Source organism: Babylonia areolata, chromosome 16 (assembly GCF_041734735.1).
Source record: "Babylonia areolata isolate BAREFJ2019XMU chromosome 16, ASM4173473v1, whole genome shotgun sequence".
NCBI lineage: Eukaryota > Metazoa > Mollusca > Gastropoda > Neogastropoda > Buccinidae > Babylonia > Babylonia areolata.
In genome coordinates, this window is record NC_134891.1 from 19,463,831 (window position 1) to 19,481,181 (window position 17,351).

The 17,351-nt window shown below is 45.5% G+C and overlaps 1 protein-coding gene across 1 annotated transcript in view; it reads right to left on the bottom strand.

Annotated features, from left to right (window-relative positions):
* Window positions 1–12,879, bottom strand: part of LOC143291002 (uncharacterized) — a 21,076-nt gene extending 8,197 nt beyond the window's left edge. Inside the window, exons 1-4 of the mRNA XM_076600589.1 lie at window positions 12,656–12,879; window positions 9,609–9,875; window positions 7,249–7,822; window positions 5,369–5,437 (exon numbers count right to left, since the gene is read on the bottom strand). Coding sequence (XP_076456704.1) covers window positions 5,369–5,437; window positions 7,249–7,822; window positions 9,609–9,875; window positions 12,656–12,879 — 1,134 coding nt within the window. The remainder of the gene's footprint in view (window positions 1–5,368; window positions 5,438–7,248; window positions 7,823–9,608; window positions 9,876–12,655) is intronic.
* Window positions 12,880–17,351: the final 4,472 nt, after the last annotated feature.

Consider the following 17,351-nt stretch of genomic DNA (forward strand, 5'->3'; position numbering starts at 1 on the left):
GGAAGGGACTGCACAACTCCTCTTCACTAAAAAAAAAAAAAGTCACCTGTGCTGGTCAGGCATCCAGGCTAATGTCGGCCAACACAGTCATCCCAGAAGCACAGTGCGGCTGCCGCTCAGGCAGGGGAACATGTGACATGGTGTTTGCCGTACGCCAGATGCAAGAGAACAATGAGCTCCACATGGTCTTTGTAGACCTGACTAAGGCCTTCGACACGGTGAACCGCCGTGGTCTGTGGAAGAACCTCCTAAAGTTCGGCTGCCCAGAGAGCCTAATCCAGCTAATTTTGTCATTCCACGATGGCATGCAGGCGAGAGTACACGAAGATACTGATATGTCGGATCCGTTCCCTGTGGTAAATGGAGTGAAGTAGGGCTGCATCCAGGCACCCACACTGTTCTCCATTCTCTTCTCTGCCATGCTGATTGACGCCTTCCAAGACTGTGACTGGGGCATCTACATCCAGTTTCGCACAGATGGCTAACTTTTCAACTTGCGGCAACTCCACGCCAGGTCCAGGGTGTTTGAGGCACTGTTGAGAGAGTTCCTCTTCACTGATGACTGTGCGCTTGCTGCACACACACATGAGGACATGCGGTTTATTATGGACAGGTTCTCAAACTCCTGCAGGCGCTTTGGACTCACCATCGGCCTCAGCAAGACCGAGTCCATGTACCAACCAGCTAGCTCACAGAACGCCAGTGCCTCCCCCCACCACCTGCAATCAAGATCGATGACACAGAGAGCAAGTCAGTCGACAAGTTTTGCTAGCTGGGCAGCACCCTATGCAGTAACGGAGCCCTTGATGCAGAAGTGACGCTGCGCATCTCCAAGGCCAGCTCCGCCTTTGGCAGACTCAACAACAGGCTGTGCAACAACAAAGGCATCAGGCTCAGCACCAAAACCAAAACCTACAGAGCTGTTGTGCTGATAACCATGCTGTACTGTTGTGAAACATGGACGACGTATCGCTGTCACATTCAACAACTTGAGCAGTTTCACCAGAGATGCCTACGAAAGATCCTCGGCATAAAGTGGCAAGACAGGGTCTCCAACGTCCAGGTCCTAGAGAGGAGTGGCCTGCCCAGCATCGAAAGCCTGCTGATCCAGTGCCAGCTACGCTGGACAGGACACGTTGTCTGCATGATAGACAGAAGGATCCCGAAGATGCTACCGTATGGCCAGCTGAAGGAAGGCCACCGCGATCTTGGAAGACCCTGCAAGCGCTTTAAGGACACCTTGAAGACAAACCTCAAAGCCTGTGACATAGACATCGCTTCCTGGGAAACTGATGCCCTTGACCGCTCTCGCTGGAGGATGCTGTGCTCTAGTGGCATAAAGACGTTTGAAAACAAGAGAACGCTGGCCATTAAGGAGAAGCGTGAGCGAAGGAAGCAGGGCTCAATTTCTGGAGACGTTTTCCCTTGCAACACCTGTGGGAAGTGCTATGCTTCCAGAATCGGCTTCTTCTCTCATGAGGACACACACCGACAAATAAGCCTGTCTGCCTAGTCATCCGTCGGCCCGACGGGATACTCTGTCACTCAGCTGATCATGGCTGAACACTGACCGCTACCTTCACTGTACTCAGCTGATCATGGCTGAACACTGACCGTTACCTTCACTGTTCTCAGCTGATCATGGCTGAACACTGACCGTTACCTTCACTGTACTCAGCTGATCATGGCTGAACACTGACCGTTACCTTCACTGTTCTCAGCTGATCATGGCTGAACACTGACCGTTACCTTCACAGTACTCAGCTGATCATGGCTGAACACTGACCGTTACCTTCACAGTACTCAGCTGATCATGGCTGAACACTGACCGTTACCTTCACTGTTCTCAGCTCGCCAGGGCTGAACACTGACCGCTAGACCGTTACGTTCACTGCCCTGTGATGACCATGACAGGCTCTGCACTGGGTTCTGGTCGTTTCGCCAGCTGATGACGACTTTCAGGGCGGTCAGCCGTCAGATCAGTGACGTACAGCCAGGAACCCGTGTCTGACAGGGGTGTGGGGAGAGGGAGGAGGGGTGAACATAATAATAATGATGACTGTATTATCATCATTATTATTGTTGTTGTTATGATTATTGCAATAATTGTTATAATTACCGTTGTTGTTAATGTTGTTTTACTCATTATTATTATTATGCCACTGTCTTATGAAATAGATCAAAGAACTGAAAGACAAAACATGAGTCCATGTAAAGAGAAACCTCGAGACACTGTGGACCGGCAAGAGGAAGGAGAGGGTGGGGGAGCTGCTTTGGGTCGAGGAAGAGCTTGGTGCAGAAATTTCACAAAGCCAGACAGGAAACTTATTTTAAGTGCAAGGTTCAGAGACAGAGAAAGCGCCGCGGCCGACTGTGGAGTGTTTGAATCTGCGACCACAGAAATAGAGTGGATCTGAAGCTGATTGTAGAGAGCGAAATAGAATGGAGAGGTGATGGCAGTCGCATGAATGCAAGGGATAGATTTTTTGCATTAATAACTTTGAGTGCTGATCTTGTATTTTGATCTATGTAAGACAGGAAGCGATGGATGGACTGCAAGAGAGGAGTGATGAACTCAGATCTTTTCATTCTGAGAACCAGTCCAGGCAGAATTTGCACTAAAGGGAGTGAGTGAACGCATGAAGCTTGCAAATTAGACAAGACAGAGGAATGGAGGCGAGAGAGAATAATAGAAACGACGAGTTCAGATGTTATTGACAGTGTCAGAAAGCGTGTCTGTGAACAGTGAAGGGGTATGACACCACACTGATATCTGACTGGTGTCCCGTGTAAGGCGCTTGTGTTGTTGTCTGTCTGGTGAAACCACCCAATGGTTGTGCGACTTTCAATGATGTCTGTCTAGTGAAACCGCCCAATGGTTGTGTGACTTTCAGTCATGTGTGTCTGGTGAAACCACTCAATGGTTGTGTGACTTTCAGTGATGTCTGTCTAGTGAAACCACCCAATGGTTGTGTGACTTTCAGTGACGTCTGTCTGGTGAAACCACCCAATGGTTGTGTGACTTTCAGTGACGTCTGTCTGTTGAAACCACCCAATGGTTGTGTGAATTTCAGTGATGTCAGTCTGGTGAAACCACCCAATGGTTGTGTGACTTTCAGTGAGGTCTGTCCGGTGAAACCACCCAATGGTTGTGTGACTTTCAGTGATGTCTGTCTGGTGAAACCACCCAATGGTTGTGTGACTTTCAGTGATGTCTGTCTGGTGAAACCACCCAATGGTTGTGTGACTTTCAGTGATGTCTGTCTAGTGAAGTGAAACCACCCAATGGTTGTGTGACTTTCAGTGATGTCTGTCTGGTGAAGTGAAACCACCCAATGGTTGTGTGACTTTCAATGATGTCTGTCTGGTGAAACCACTCAATGGTTGTGTGACTTTCAGTGACGTCTGTCTGTTGAAACCACCCAATGGTTGTGTGACTTTCAATGATGTCTGTCTGGTGAAACCACCCAGTGGTTGTGTGACTTTCAGTGATATCTGTCTGGTGAAACCACCCAATGGTTGTGTGACTTTCAGTGATGTCTGTCTGTTGAAACCACCCAATGGTTGTGTGACTTTCAGTGATATCTGTCTGGTGAAACCACCCAATGGTTGTGTGACTTTCAGTGATGTCTGTCTGGTGAAACCACCCAATGGTTGTATGACTTCTACTAATGTCTGTCTGTTGAAACCACCCAATGGTTGTGTGACTTTCAGTGATGTCTGTGTGTTTAAACCACCCAATGGTTGTGTGACTTTCAGTGATGTCTGTGTGTTTAAACCACCCAATGGTTGTGTGACTTTCAGTGATGTCTGTTGAAACAACCAGGTGGTTGTGGCGTTGTCCTTCTGCTGGAAGTATCCAGTGGTTGTGGGCCACGTCACTGATTCTGCCTGCCTGCAGCGGTCCTGCAGGAGTGTGTGTGTCTGGCAGAGAGGGGACACACTACTGTAAATGTCTGACAGAGAGGGGATACACCACTGTCAATGTGTGACAGAGAGGGGACACACCACTGTCAATGTGTGACAGAGAGGGGACACACCACTGTCAATGTCTGACAGAGAGGGGACACACCCATATGATCACTGTGATGTTTGTTTTTTTATCTAGATTGGACAACAGCAACTCTGTTCTAGCTGGCCTCCCTGTTAACAAACTAAATAAATTTCAACACATTCAGAATCAAGCAGCCTGACTCGTACTCCGTAAACCCTCGCATGAGAGTGCAACATTACTGCTCAGAACACTTCACTGGCTTCCTGTTAAAGCAAGAATTCCATACAAAGTAGTTTGTCCCCGCTTTCAGTGTCCCCATCACAACAGTAAGCCACATTATCTTTCAGATCTTCTCCATCTATACCATCCTTGGTCGCTACACTCATTTGACACCTCCTTGCTGACAGTTCCTTGGTTCTCCCTTGAGATCTTACGCAAAAGATTTCTCTCTGTCCTTGCTCCCACAGTCTGGAACTCCCTGTATGATGAATAGAAATGAGAGCCTGTTTGTGTTCGGTGATGTGCTGTTGGGATGGGGGAGGGTGTGACTACTTTTGAATATCGTACTTTAAAATGTAGGGTTGTATTGTATTGTGTGTGACTGGTGTTAAGAGTTGGGGGTGAATTTTCAGTATTGTGATATATAAGGTTTTTGTTCAAGTGATGTGCACAATAAGTCTTATCAGCCACACGAGCAAGGTACTCCTGAAAATCATCTTGAACAGACTGAAAGTTCAAGCTGAAAAAAATCATCTCTGAGGAACAAGCAGGCTTCCTAACTGGACGCAGCACCACACAACATATTTCCAATCTGAGAATGATATGCGAGAAATATCTTCAACACCAGCAAATAGGTACCATGTCTTCGTAGATTTCAGGGAAGCATTTGACACAGTGTGGCATGAGGCTATGTTGGCGACTATGAGAAAATACATCAGCCCCAACATCATCCCAGTTATCCAACAACTATACGACAGGGCAACTAGTGCAGCCATCCCAAACGGTTCCATCGGAAACTGGTTCAGCACAACAGTCGGAGTCATATTGGGTTGTCTACTATACCATACATTATTCAACATAATCCTAGATGCATTTGAAGACCATGAGGGCACTATCACGATCACATATGAAGGCTCCAAACCGGATGTCATGTCCTGATAGCACAGACTACAGCAGCACTCACTCGACGGAAGCACATTTGGAGAGACTAAAACATCACACTCGGATTTAAAGTGAAACTTTTATAATCATGTGCTCACTTGTTCAATCACTGCTTCTCTGTGCTTGCGAAACATGGGCTCTCAATGCCGGCCTCCGGAACATCCAAGCAATGGAAACGAAATGCTTCCGAAAGCTACTAGGCATATCTCATACACTGAGCACGTCACGAACACTGAGGTCCGCCAGAAGATCACCCAAACCACTGGACCCCACGGTGACCGCCTGTCAGGAGCAGGAAGCTTTAAAGACACGACACAAGATCCGACGGGCTTGCAAAAGCCATTCTGCAGGGCAGCGAACCTGGCAGTAGGGAGAGAGGTGGCCAAAAGAATATGTGGCAGGACAACATCAGAGAATGGACAGACAAGTGTTTCCCAGATTCCCAGAGAGCTGCGAGAGACAGGAGCTGATGGAGAGAACTGGTCTGGAAATCATCTGCGGTGAACGACGACCTTCCACTGGGTTGTGAGATAGGTGAAGGAGAAGATATCAGGAGTAGTTTTAAGTACTGTGATAGGGTTTGTAAGTATTGTGATAAATATTGCAGTATTTAGGCATTTTCATGTGATGTGGTGTGTGTGTGTGTGTGTGTGTGTGTGTGTGTGTGTGTGTGTGTGTGTGTGTGTGTGTGTGTGTGTGTGTGTGTGTGTGTGTGTGTGTGTAAATTTGTACTTGAGTGTTTGGTTGTTTAAAATCCATGTTTTAATCGTCGGTGGTTACAATGCATAGCTCAGATGAACATGTTTTACTTGGAAAGGCGCTTTCTAAATTAAATCATTATTATCATATGGTGATGATGTATGCCTATTCTCTTATTGTGTTCGTTGCATGTGTATGATTCGTGATAATTGTATGGTGAGCTTACATTATCTTAGTGTTTGAGTGTTTGTGTTCATGTTAAAACACTGAAACTGTGATGATTGCTAGTGTACAACTGTGATGATTGCACATGAACTTAGCATTTAAGCATTTTTGTCTTTATGTAATCATACCGAGTGTGAGATTTTCTTGCATTGATTGTGTAGCATGTGATTTTCTTGCGTCGTTTGTGTAGCATAAACCGCATATGAATTTCCGTGGTTGAGATAATAAAGTATTCTGTATTTCTGTGTGACATGACGACAAAGAAGAAGAGCAGGGCAGATGTTTCATTTGTCAGTCTGGTCAACCCTGATTGTGAACTGCCGATGAAGCGTAGCAAAGGAAAACAATTTACTGCTGATTATAATTTATTGTCTGTAATTGGAATGATGTTCCAAACCCACTTTCCTGCCTGAATCATTCAATGCTAAACTGGGGCTCAGTTCTCAGTTTGTCATTCTAACTATTCTTTACCAACTACTGATGTAAAAGGTCTGATAAGTTATCGTCAGTATTGTTTTTAGTGTTGTTAAAAATGGCAAATAAGGTTAACCATACTTGAAGCGTTCATTGCTTTGACACACTGAGTGTGGAGTTCAGTTCACTTTCAGTTCAATTTCTCAAGGAGGCCTCTCTGCGTTTGGACAAATCCACACCGCATCTGCTAAGCAAATGCATAACCAGCAGCATAATCCGACACGCCCGATTAGGCCTTAGATGCATGCATATCATTTTTTGTATACCAATCAAAGTGGATTTCTTCTTAAGACTGTTGCCAGAGGACAACTCTGTCATTGCCATGTGTTCTTTTTCAGTGCGCAAAGTGCGTTCTGCACTCAAGACCTTGGTTAATCGTACACACACACACACACACACACACACACACACACACACACACACACAAACACACGCACGCACGCACGCACGCACACGCACACACACACACGCGCGCGCGCGCGCGCGCACGCACGCACATACACACACACACACACACACACACTCTCTCTCTCTCTCTCTCTCTCTCTCTCTCTCTCTCTCTTTATGGATGCTATTCATACTGTACTATAGCTATGTATGTTATCAGCCTCCTCCGTCCCGCCAGACGTCATTCAGCTAGAGGGCGCTGCAGAACCCGGTGCCCTTCTCCCTTTCTCTCCCCACCGCCCGGACACACAGCGACACATGTGTCTCAGAGTGCAGCGGTACCGAGAGCTCTGCTTGACGTAGATGAGGAAGTTAGTGGACGTGTTGATCACCTCCAGCAGGTGACTGAGGGCAATGGAGATCTTGAAGATGTTACACAGATGGCCCGTGATCAGAAAGCCCGGCACACGACTGAACACCACCAAAGCCCGAGTGACAGTGGGCGTGGTACACGTCACGTACACACAACACACCGTCATCAACATCCTCGTCACCGTCAATTCCTGCTTCTCCAGTGACGTCACGTTGGACACGGACTGACGACGCCATGCGGAGGTCACTTGCAGTCTGACGATGATGGCGGTGGTGCAGACGATGACGACGACGAGGGAAATGAAAGGGAGGGTGACGAGGAGAACGTGGCTGTACATAATGTCGATGAGGGTTCTGTAGCGGAGGTAGGTGGGGGAGAGGCGGGAGATGAAGGTGGAGGTGTTGGTGAGGGGGTTGGTGACGCGCACTGTCTGGTACTTGATGCCCAGGGCAGTGTTGAGCACGGTCAGGATGTAGACAGCCACCACGACAATCACCACCCTCAAAGTCCTGAAATATCAAATCACACACACACTGCCATCACTGTCATGGAAAGAATCACACACACTGTGCCATCACTGTCATGGAAAGAATCACACACACTGCCATCACTGTCATGGAAAGAATCGCACACACTGTGTCATCACTGTCATGGAAAGAATCACACACACTGTGCCATCACTGTCATGGAAAGAATCACACACACTGTGCCATCACTGTCATGGAAAGAATCACACACACTGTGTCATCACTGTCATGGAAAGAATCACACACACTGTGTCATCACTGTCATGGAAAGAATCACACACACTGTGTCATCACTGTCATGGAAAGAATCACACACACTGTGTCATCACTGTCATGGAAAGAATCACACACATTGTGTCATCACTGTCACGGAAAGAATCACACACTGTGTGATCACTGTCATGGAAAAAATTACACACTGTGCCATCACTGTCATGGAAAGAATCACACACACTGTCATGGAAAGAATCACACAGACTGTGCCATCACTGTCATGGAAAGAATCACACACACTGTGTCATCACTGCCATGGAAAGAATCACACACACTGTCATGGAAAGAATCACACACACTGTGTCATCACTGTCATGGAAAGAATCACACACACTGTGTCATCACTGTCATGGAAAGAATCACACACACTGTGTCATCACTGTCATGGAAAGAGTCACACACACTGTGTCATCACTGTCATGGAAAGAATCACACACACTGTGCCATCACTTTCATGGAAAGAATCACACACACTGTGTCATCACTGTCATGGAAAGAATCACACACACACTGTGTCATCACTGTCATGGAAAGAATCACACACACTGTGTCATCACTGTCATGGAAAGAATCACACACACTGTGTCATCAGTGTCATGGAAAGAATCACACACACTGTGTCATCACTGTCATGGAAAGAATCACACACACTGTGTCATCACTGTCATGGAAAGAATCACACACACTGTGTCATCACTTTCCTGGAAAGAATCACACACACTGTGCCATCACTGTCATGGAAAGAATCACACACACTGTGTCATCACTGTCATGGAAAGAATCACACACACTGTGTCATCACTGTCATGGAAAGAATCACACACTGTGTCATCACTGTCATGGAAAGAATCACACACACACTGTGTCATCACTGTCATGGAAAGAATCACACACACTGTGCCATCACTGTCATGGAAAGAATCACACGCTGTGTCATCACTGTCATAAAAAGAATCACACACACTCTGCCATCACTGTCATGGAAAGAATCACACGCACTGCCATCACTGTCATGGAAAGAATGACACACTGTGTCATCACTGTCATGGAAAGAATCACACACACTGCCATGATTGTCATGGAAAGAATCACACACAATGTGTGATCACTGTCATGGAAAGAATTACATACTGTGTGTGTGTGTGTGTGTGTGCGTGAGGTTGGAGGAGTGGGGGGAGTGGAGTGGCACTTACTGTCAGCAGTCAGTATGCTGCTTGTATTGAATAGAAGAGACACCATTGGGAGTTACTACCAAAAAAATTCAGCAGGGTCTCTCTCTCTGTCTCTCTCTCTCTCTCTCACACACACACACACACACACACACACACACACACACACACACACAGACTCACTGACCATCAGTATCATCATAATTGTCATTTATTTTACACACGCTCTTGCTTAATGAAAATATCAGTACACTTCATACTCTCCATGAACGTAATTTACACACACACACACACACGCACAGAGAGAGAGAGAGAGACTCACTGACCTTGTCTTGAAGAAGCTGGCGGCCTTGAGAGGAGAGAGGATGCAGAGACATCTCTCCACAGCGATCAGCGCCGTGGTGATGTTGGATATGGCCAGACAGCCCAGCGAGGTGGCCAGCACCAAACTGGGGTGACGTTTCTGCCAGTAGTTTCCTTCCACAGGGTCCAGCAGACTGATGAGAGCGTAGGACTTGCTACACATCAGGAACAGCAGGAAGCCTATGTCTGACACTGCCAGACTGACAGAACAACACGTCATAGCACCGCTTCTGTCGGGACCAAGATACGCACAGTGCAACACAACACTCACAGGAGTCAGCCAAGCACAGCTATCAGGGGGAATGGTAGAGTCAAGCTGGCAGGTTGGGAGAGAAAGAGAGAACAACAGACAGAGACAAAAAAATTATATTACCTCCAATAAATATTGTTAATGGAAATAGAAACAAAAACAATATATATATATATAAATATATATATATATATATTGCTGTCTAATTATATATATATATATATATATATCTGTATATATAGCAAGCCCAAAGAGCACCACACAATGCGAAACAGTTGCCGTGTGCTGTGTATACCATCCCCTGTCCACACTGCGTCAGAACCTTCCGGGCGCGGATTGGCCTGACCAGTCATCTGCGCACCCACAGAGCCCAACCCACCCACCCCCAGGATGACTAGATGGTCCTCATCGATCCCGACGGACGAACCACACATACCAGCCTTCCACTGGGGGAACAATACATGAGTATGAATTATTTTTTAATCACTTCCCCACCCCAACCACAAATCAGTTTTAAAGGTTAAACCAAGACCTTTTGGACGCTTCTCACTTTTCTGTATGGAAAACAAAAACATCTGGACTCTCTCTCTCTCTCTCTCTCTATATATATATATATATATATATATATTGCATTGCATTACTCTCTTTTTTGTCACAATTTTGAAATTCGAGCTGCTCTCCTCAGGGAGAGCGCATCGCTACCCTGAAAGTGCCACTCATTTTTTTGTATTTTTTTCTGCCTACTGTTTAAAAAAAAAAAGTTTATCGTGTCGAAGTGGATGTTTTTTTTTACAGAACTTAGCCAGGGACAACACTTTTGTTGCCGTGGGTTCTTTTACTTACACTACTACGTGCATGCTGCACACGGGACCTCGGTTTATCGTCTCATCCGAATGACTAACGTCCAGACCACCAATCAAGGTCTAGTGGAGGGGGACAAAATACTGGCGACTGTGCCGTGATTCGAACCAGATTCTCTCGCTTCCTAGGCGGACACGCAATATCTCTTGGCCATCACTCTACCCCCCCCCCCCACACACACACACACACACACACACACACACACACACACACACACACACACATGTATATATATATATATAGACAGATAATAAATCTGTCTATATATATGTGTGTGTGTGTGTGTGTGTGGAGTCATTTAACGTCTACAACTGCTGTTGTTGCATGATGCAGCTGGCAGATGACACAATTTCCTAACTGTATTGATGTTGTACTGGTTGTGTAGTGTCGTACATAGAAAAAGGTGGCAGAATGGTTGAGACGCTCCTCTGCCAATATAAAGTTCTTGTGGGTCTGGGTTCGAAGCCCGTTCACTCAGTTTCTTCCACGTTTGAATGGAAGAATCGAATTGAGCGTCTTGTCGTTCGAATGGGATGATAAACCGACGTTCCGAACCAGCCACCGTGGCGAAGTGGTTATCGTCGCGGACTGACGGCTGGGATGACGCAGGTTCGAATCCCAGCGGAGAAGGGTTTTTCGTCCCGTGGCCGGCTCCTACCCAGAGTTGAGAGTGCTGTGGGCTTAAATGGGGAGACTGGGACCACACAGTCGAGTGTCATCCACTTCACGGGTGCGTCTTGGGGCGTGTTGCTCTAAGTACCTGACCAACACTGCACGTGTCTGTATCTCTCGGGCCTGGTTAACGCCGGGATATCATTATGACAGGAAGCGTAGAGTACAACCTTGTCACGCAGGCTCAAACCAAAATGGACCTCCACAGCAACATCGTTATCGTCATCGTCATTCTCCTCCTTCATAATCATCAATATAAACAAAACAGTCTCAAAGTCTGTGGGTTTTCATGCATTGCTGTCATGGTGACCTTGGTGACCTCCACTCCGTGCTTCGGGTGAGTCCTGTCAATGTCTTCAGTGTCGGCAGATTCATGGGGGGCTGTTGTTTGGGGGACGTGGTGGCAGTCTCCACTCCGGGAGGGACGCGCTCACTCAGTCTGGTTCCGCGACTAAGTCTTTCTTGTCGTAAGTAGGGGGCTTATTAGGTGTTGGCCTCAGTACGTTCAATCAGAATAGGCACTAATGAACACCACCGAAGTGACTTAGCAGCAGTGCAGGGTCTCCTCTGGTGTGTGGCCTCCTGGCGACCTAACATCGATGGTTCCCTGCGGACTGCCGACGCTGAAACTGTGACGGACGAACCCGGGTGTGGCCGTGTTATGAGGGAATCTAAATGAGCGGCGTGGGGGTAATGCCAATGAAACGGTGCAGATGGTGGGGCAGCAAAAAGCAAACAAAAACAAAACAACAAAAAACCGACAAAGCCGAGGTCCCATGTGTAGCCCGCACTTGCCGCACTGAAAAATAACTCAGAACCAACTGCAGTAAGAGGGTTGTCCTCTGGCAAAATTCTGTAGAATTCTGCATGCACTCAAAGTTATGCTGCTGGTCAGGCATCTGCCTAGCAGATTTGCTGTAGTGTGTATTGATTTGTCTGAACGCATTGACGCTTCCTTGAGAAATTGAAACTGGTACATTGGCGTGTTATCATAGTATGTGTCTCGCTGTGTTGCATTCTGTATCAACGAATTGGGATGTGTTTTTTTGTTTGTTGTTTTTTATCCGTCTATATGTTTGTTTGTTGTTGTTTTTTTGTTATGAGCTTACCTGGTGATGTGTGAAGCCATGTTAACAGCCATGATGTGTACCTTCACCAGTTCAAGTAAATGTATCGTGTTGTATAACACATGATGAAACACTGGTAGAGCCATTGAAACATCCTTACCTAAACAAACACAGGTTAATTCTGTCCGACAGTCCCTGGCGAGCAAAGACAGCCATGTTGATGACGTTGGTGATGAAGCCAAAGGTCACGAGGACAGGAAACATCCCGACATACACCACAAGGTCCACCATTTCTGCCACATAGGGACTGACAACATTCCGGGGATTGTTGCAAGGTAAGACTTCATGGGGAGGGATGGCCGTGGAGAAATTCATATCATCCATGTCGGAGTACATAATAATAGTGGTGTCTCTCCGAAGGTGTGGTGGTGGCGCTGGGGATGCGACACTCGTCGTCTCTGATGTCTTCACTCTCTTCTGATCATCAGACAGACACAAGCCTCCAGCAAAGTAGCTCTGTGTACTGTCTGTGACTCACGTGTCAGCCTGTATGTTGGCAGTGATCGTGTGGCACACAGGGATGTTGGAATGTTCCTTTGGAAATGTGTTCTGGGTCTGAAATATATGCCTGAAATAAAGAAAGTCATTTCAGCAGAACAAAATGTCGTCAACATGGAGGGATCAAGAGACAAAGAGTAAAGAAAAAAATGTGGATATAATGCGTATAGTTTCTTTCATTTATCTATTTTCATTCATATTTTGAGTGTGTATGCTGCATGATTGCTTACATCTATACCCCACCGAATGTTTGGTAGCTTTTTTCACACACATATAACAAGATTAATGTATTTTCTCCAGAAATCCAGTCAGAAAGTAAGAATACTGTAATGATGTTTTTAATAAAAACAGATATGACTGAAATAATAGAGGCTCCCTCCAAATGATTTCACCAGCATGTTGAATACTGCAATGATGTTTTTAATAAAACAGACATGACAGGTCTGTTGCTATGTGGGGGACCTGCAGCGTACAGCTGCCTTCATCACGGAGACTGGGGTGTCCACGACAAACGACATGAAAAAGAAGAAGTATACTGTGAGTACGTTCTTAGAACAGTCAGTGCTAGCAAATGACACTGCTGTGATTTCTCCGAATTACCATAACACATTACCAGAGTGCTGTAATATATTTCTGAATGAAATGTTATCAGAATACCAAAACGACATTGTGAAAACAAATGTTATGAGAACGTGTGTGTGCATTTCTCGCAACAAATGTTAACAGAATGCAGCGATTTGTTCTTCAGCCAAACAAATGTCGCTATTTCCTTCTGGAAACATATGCCATAAGAAAGCCGTAGCTGGTATGAAGATGTTTTCAGGATGTTGTTGTTTCGTCTTCAATACATGTAATATCAGAATTCCAACATTTCTTCATTAAATTATGTTATGATAATGCCACTGTTTATTCCCTCGAAGCACGTGTTATCACAATATCACAATTTCGTTTCGAAACATGTCATGAGATTGCTGTGATTTCGTTTTCAAAACAGGTATTATGATGTGCAATCATCTTTTTTCCTCTTCAGAAATGCTATTGAATCACACACACAGACACATAGACATACAGAGACACAGGCACAGGCACAGACACACACACACACACAGACAGACAGAAACACACACACACACACACACACACACACACACACACACACACACATATATATATATATATATTTTATATATATATATATATATATAGAGAGAGAGAGAGAGAGAGAGAGAGAGAGAGAGATAAATAGGTAGATACATAGATAGACAGATTTAAAATTCTGAAATAATGAATGATATCAGTTTTCTTCAAATTTCCCTTGGAATAGATGATATCGTAATGTGGTTTGTGTTCCCTCTCTTTGACAAAACGCTTGACGAGAAGGCAGCCATGTCGTTCTGTGCGTGTCAAGTGGCTGACCCAGGCACAGAGGGTTTCATTTTCACGTGACACCCGGACAACCCATGGCACACAGCTGTAGGACAGCCTGAAGCCCCTCACCCACCACAAACAGCTGTCAGCTGGAGGGTAGGGTCCAGGTCAGACTGTATTCACATTTAGCCTGCAGGCATTCAGGTCAGAAGTCTGCGACACTGATGTCATCGTCACCTGCACCATCCCCCGACCCCGCCTCCAACCCTTTTACATCCAACCCAGCAAAGAAATCCACACACACATGAAACTTTTGCTGCTAGTTTCATATCTTGAAAAAGTCAGGGTTAGCAAGGTTACTGAAACCAAGAAAGAAGCGATGGTTCCAGACCAGTGACTGTCACTCATTCTCCCCATACATATTCTCATCTACACAGCTCTACAGAAGAACACAAGTATGGACCAAACACATATGGACATCAACTACCCCCTCCTACCTACTGCTAACAACCCTCCTGGCCAGGCACTGTTGGCGTGCTGCTGAACTGGGGCAATCAATCAATCATTCATTCATTTGTTTATTCATTCATTCATATGTTAATTTGTTTATTGATATATTCATTCATTCATTTATTCATTCGTTCATTTATTCATTAGATCGTTGCTTAAAACACAGCAGACCATACAGGGCACATCAGCCTTGAAAACAAAAAGAAAATCTGCGATGCTGAACTACACCAATATCTTAATCTCTTCAATGCACACTTATCGGAACAAGTGCATTTGTTTCTCTCTGACATGTATATGTGTTGTGTCTAAGAATAAAACACCCAGAACTCGCTTTCCAGACAGACGCTTAACTACAAGACCACTTCACCACTGAATGCGCTACTCATCCTACAGTGCACATCGCCCTGATACATACAGTGATGTCTGACAACACTGTGATCACTGATAGCTGTGGCACTGATACATACAGTGATGTCTGACAACACTGTGATCACTGATAGCTGTGGCACTGATACATACAGTGATGTCTGACAACACTGTGATCACTGATAGCTGTGGCACTGATACATACAGTGATATCTGACAACACTGTGATCACTGATAGCTGTGGCACTGATACATACAGTGATGTCTGACTGAACACTGATAGCTGTGACACTGATACATGAAGTGATACCTGACAACACTGTGAACACCAGCAGTTGTGGCACTGATACAGGCAGTGACATCTGACTGATACATGCTGAGGTTCCTGACAACACTGTGAGCACTGATAGTTGTGGCAATGCAGAGCACTGTATCATGAGCCAATTTGTGAAAATATTTACCATTCATACGTACAAATTACGTCAGATAATGGGATCTACGTACTCAGAGAACAGTGATGGAGCTTGTTGACCCTTTATCCCCAAAATCAGTTTTAAAAAAAACAAAAGGCATCAATGTATTTTGGCACTGTTGAACAGTCGTCAACGTTTCTATACCTGAGTGAACAGACGTCAGAACAATTATGTGACTTTGTACACACCACCACCACTATCCCACCACACTGTTCAATCGTTATTTCAGACAAAGAGACTTATATATATAACACTAACAAAAGCGACAATTAATGGTTTTTATACAGTACGTGTCTCTAATTATTTTTTAATCAAAGGACTGCTATTCCCACACAGTGACGCCTGAAAATGACAAACCACACTCAACCATACACAGACGAACATACGCCTTCCAGTAAAAATCTACAATTCATTTACACACACGCGCGCGCGCGGTTGTAGGTGGGTGTATGTGTGTGTGTGTGCGCGCGCGCGCGCATGCGTGTGTGTGTATTGGTGTGTGTGTGTGTTTGTGCATGTGTGTGTGTGTGTGTGTGTGCGAGCCCGTGCGTGCGTGAGTGTGTGTGTGTGAGTGTGCGCGCGCGTGTGTGTGCGTGCATGCGTGCGTGCGTGCGTGCGTGTGTGCGTGTGTGTGTGTGTGTGTGTGTTTACAGATTTTCATGTCATTTCTAATGTTTTGCTCTGAAGTTTCATGATTTTGGGGATCAAATTCTGTACATAAAACATTTGTTATTGTTAGTCTCCTTCCTTCCTCTGTCTCACTCACCATATCACAAGTCATTCAGTGTCACAACTCTCCTTCCTCTGTCTCACTCACCATATCACAAGTCATTCAGTGTCACAACTCTCCTTCCTCTGTCTCACTCACCATATCACAAGTCATTCAGTTTCACAACTCACATTCCTCTGTCTCACTCACCATATCACAAGTCATTCAGTGTCACAACTCTCCTTCCTTCCTCTGTCTACCTCACCATATCACAAGTCATTCAGTGTCACAACTCTCCTTCCTTCCTCTGTCTCCCTCACCATATCACAAGTCATTCAGTGTCACAACTCTCCTTCCTTCCTCTGTCTCACTCACCATATCACAAGTCATTCAGTGTCACAACTCTCCTTCCTTCCTCTGTCTCACTCACCATATCACAAGTCATTCAGTGTCACAACTCTCCTTCCTTCCTCTGTCTCACTCACCATATCACAAGTCATTCAGTGTCACAACTCTCCTTCCTTCCTCTGTCTCACCCTCCATATCACAAGTCATTCAGTGTCACAACTCTCCTTCCTTCCTCTGTCTCACTCACCATATCACAAGTCAGTCAGTTTCACAACTCTCCTTCCTCTGTCTCACTCACCATATCACAAGTCATTCAGTGTCACAACTCTCCTTCCTCTGTCTCACTCACCATATCACAAGTCATTCAGTTTCACAACTCTTCTTCCTCTGTCTCACTCACCATATCACAAGTCATTCAGTGTCACAACTCTCCTTCCTCTGTCTCACTCACCATATCACAAGTCATTCAGTGTCACAACTCTCCTTCCTCTGTCTCACTCACCATATCACAAGTCATTCAGTGT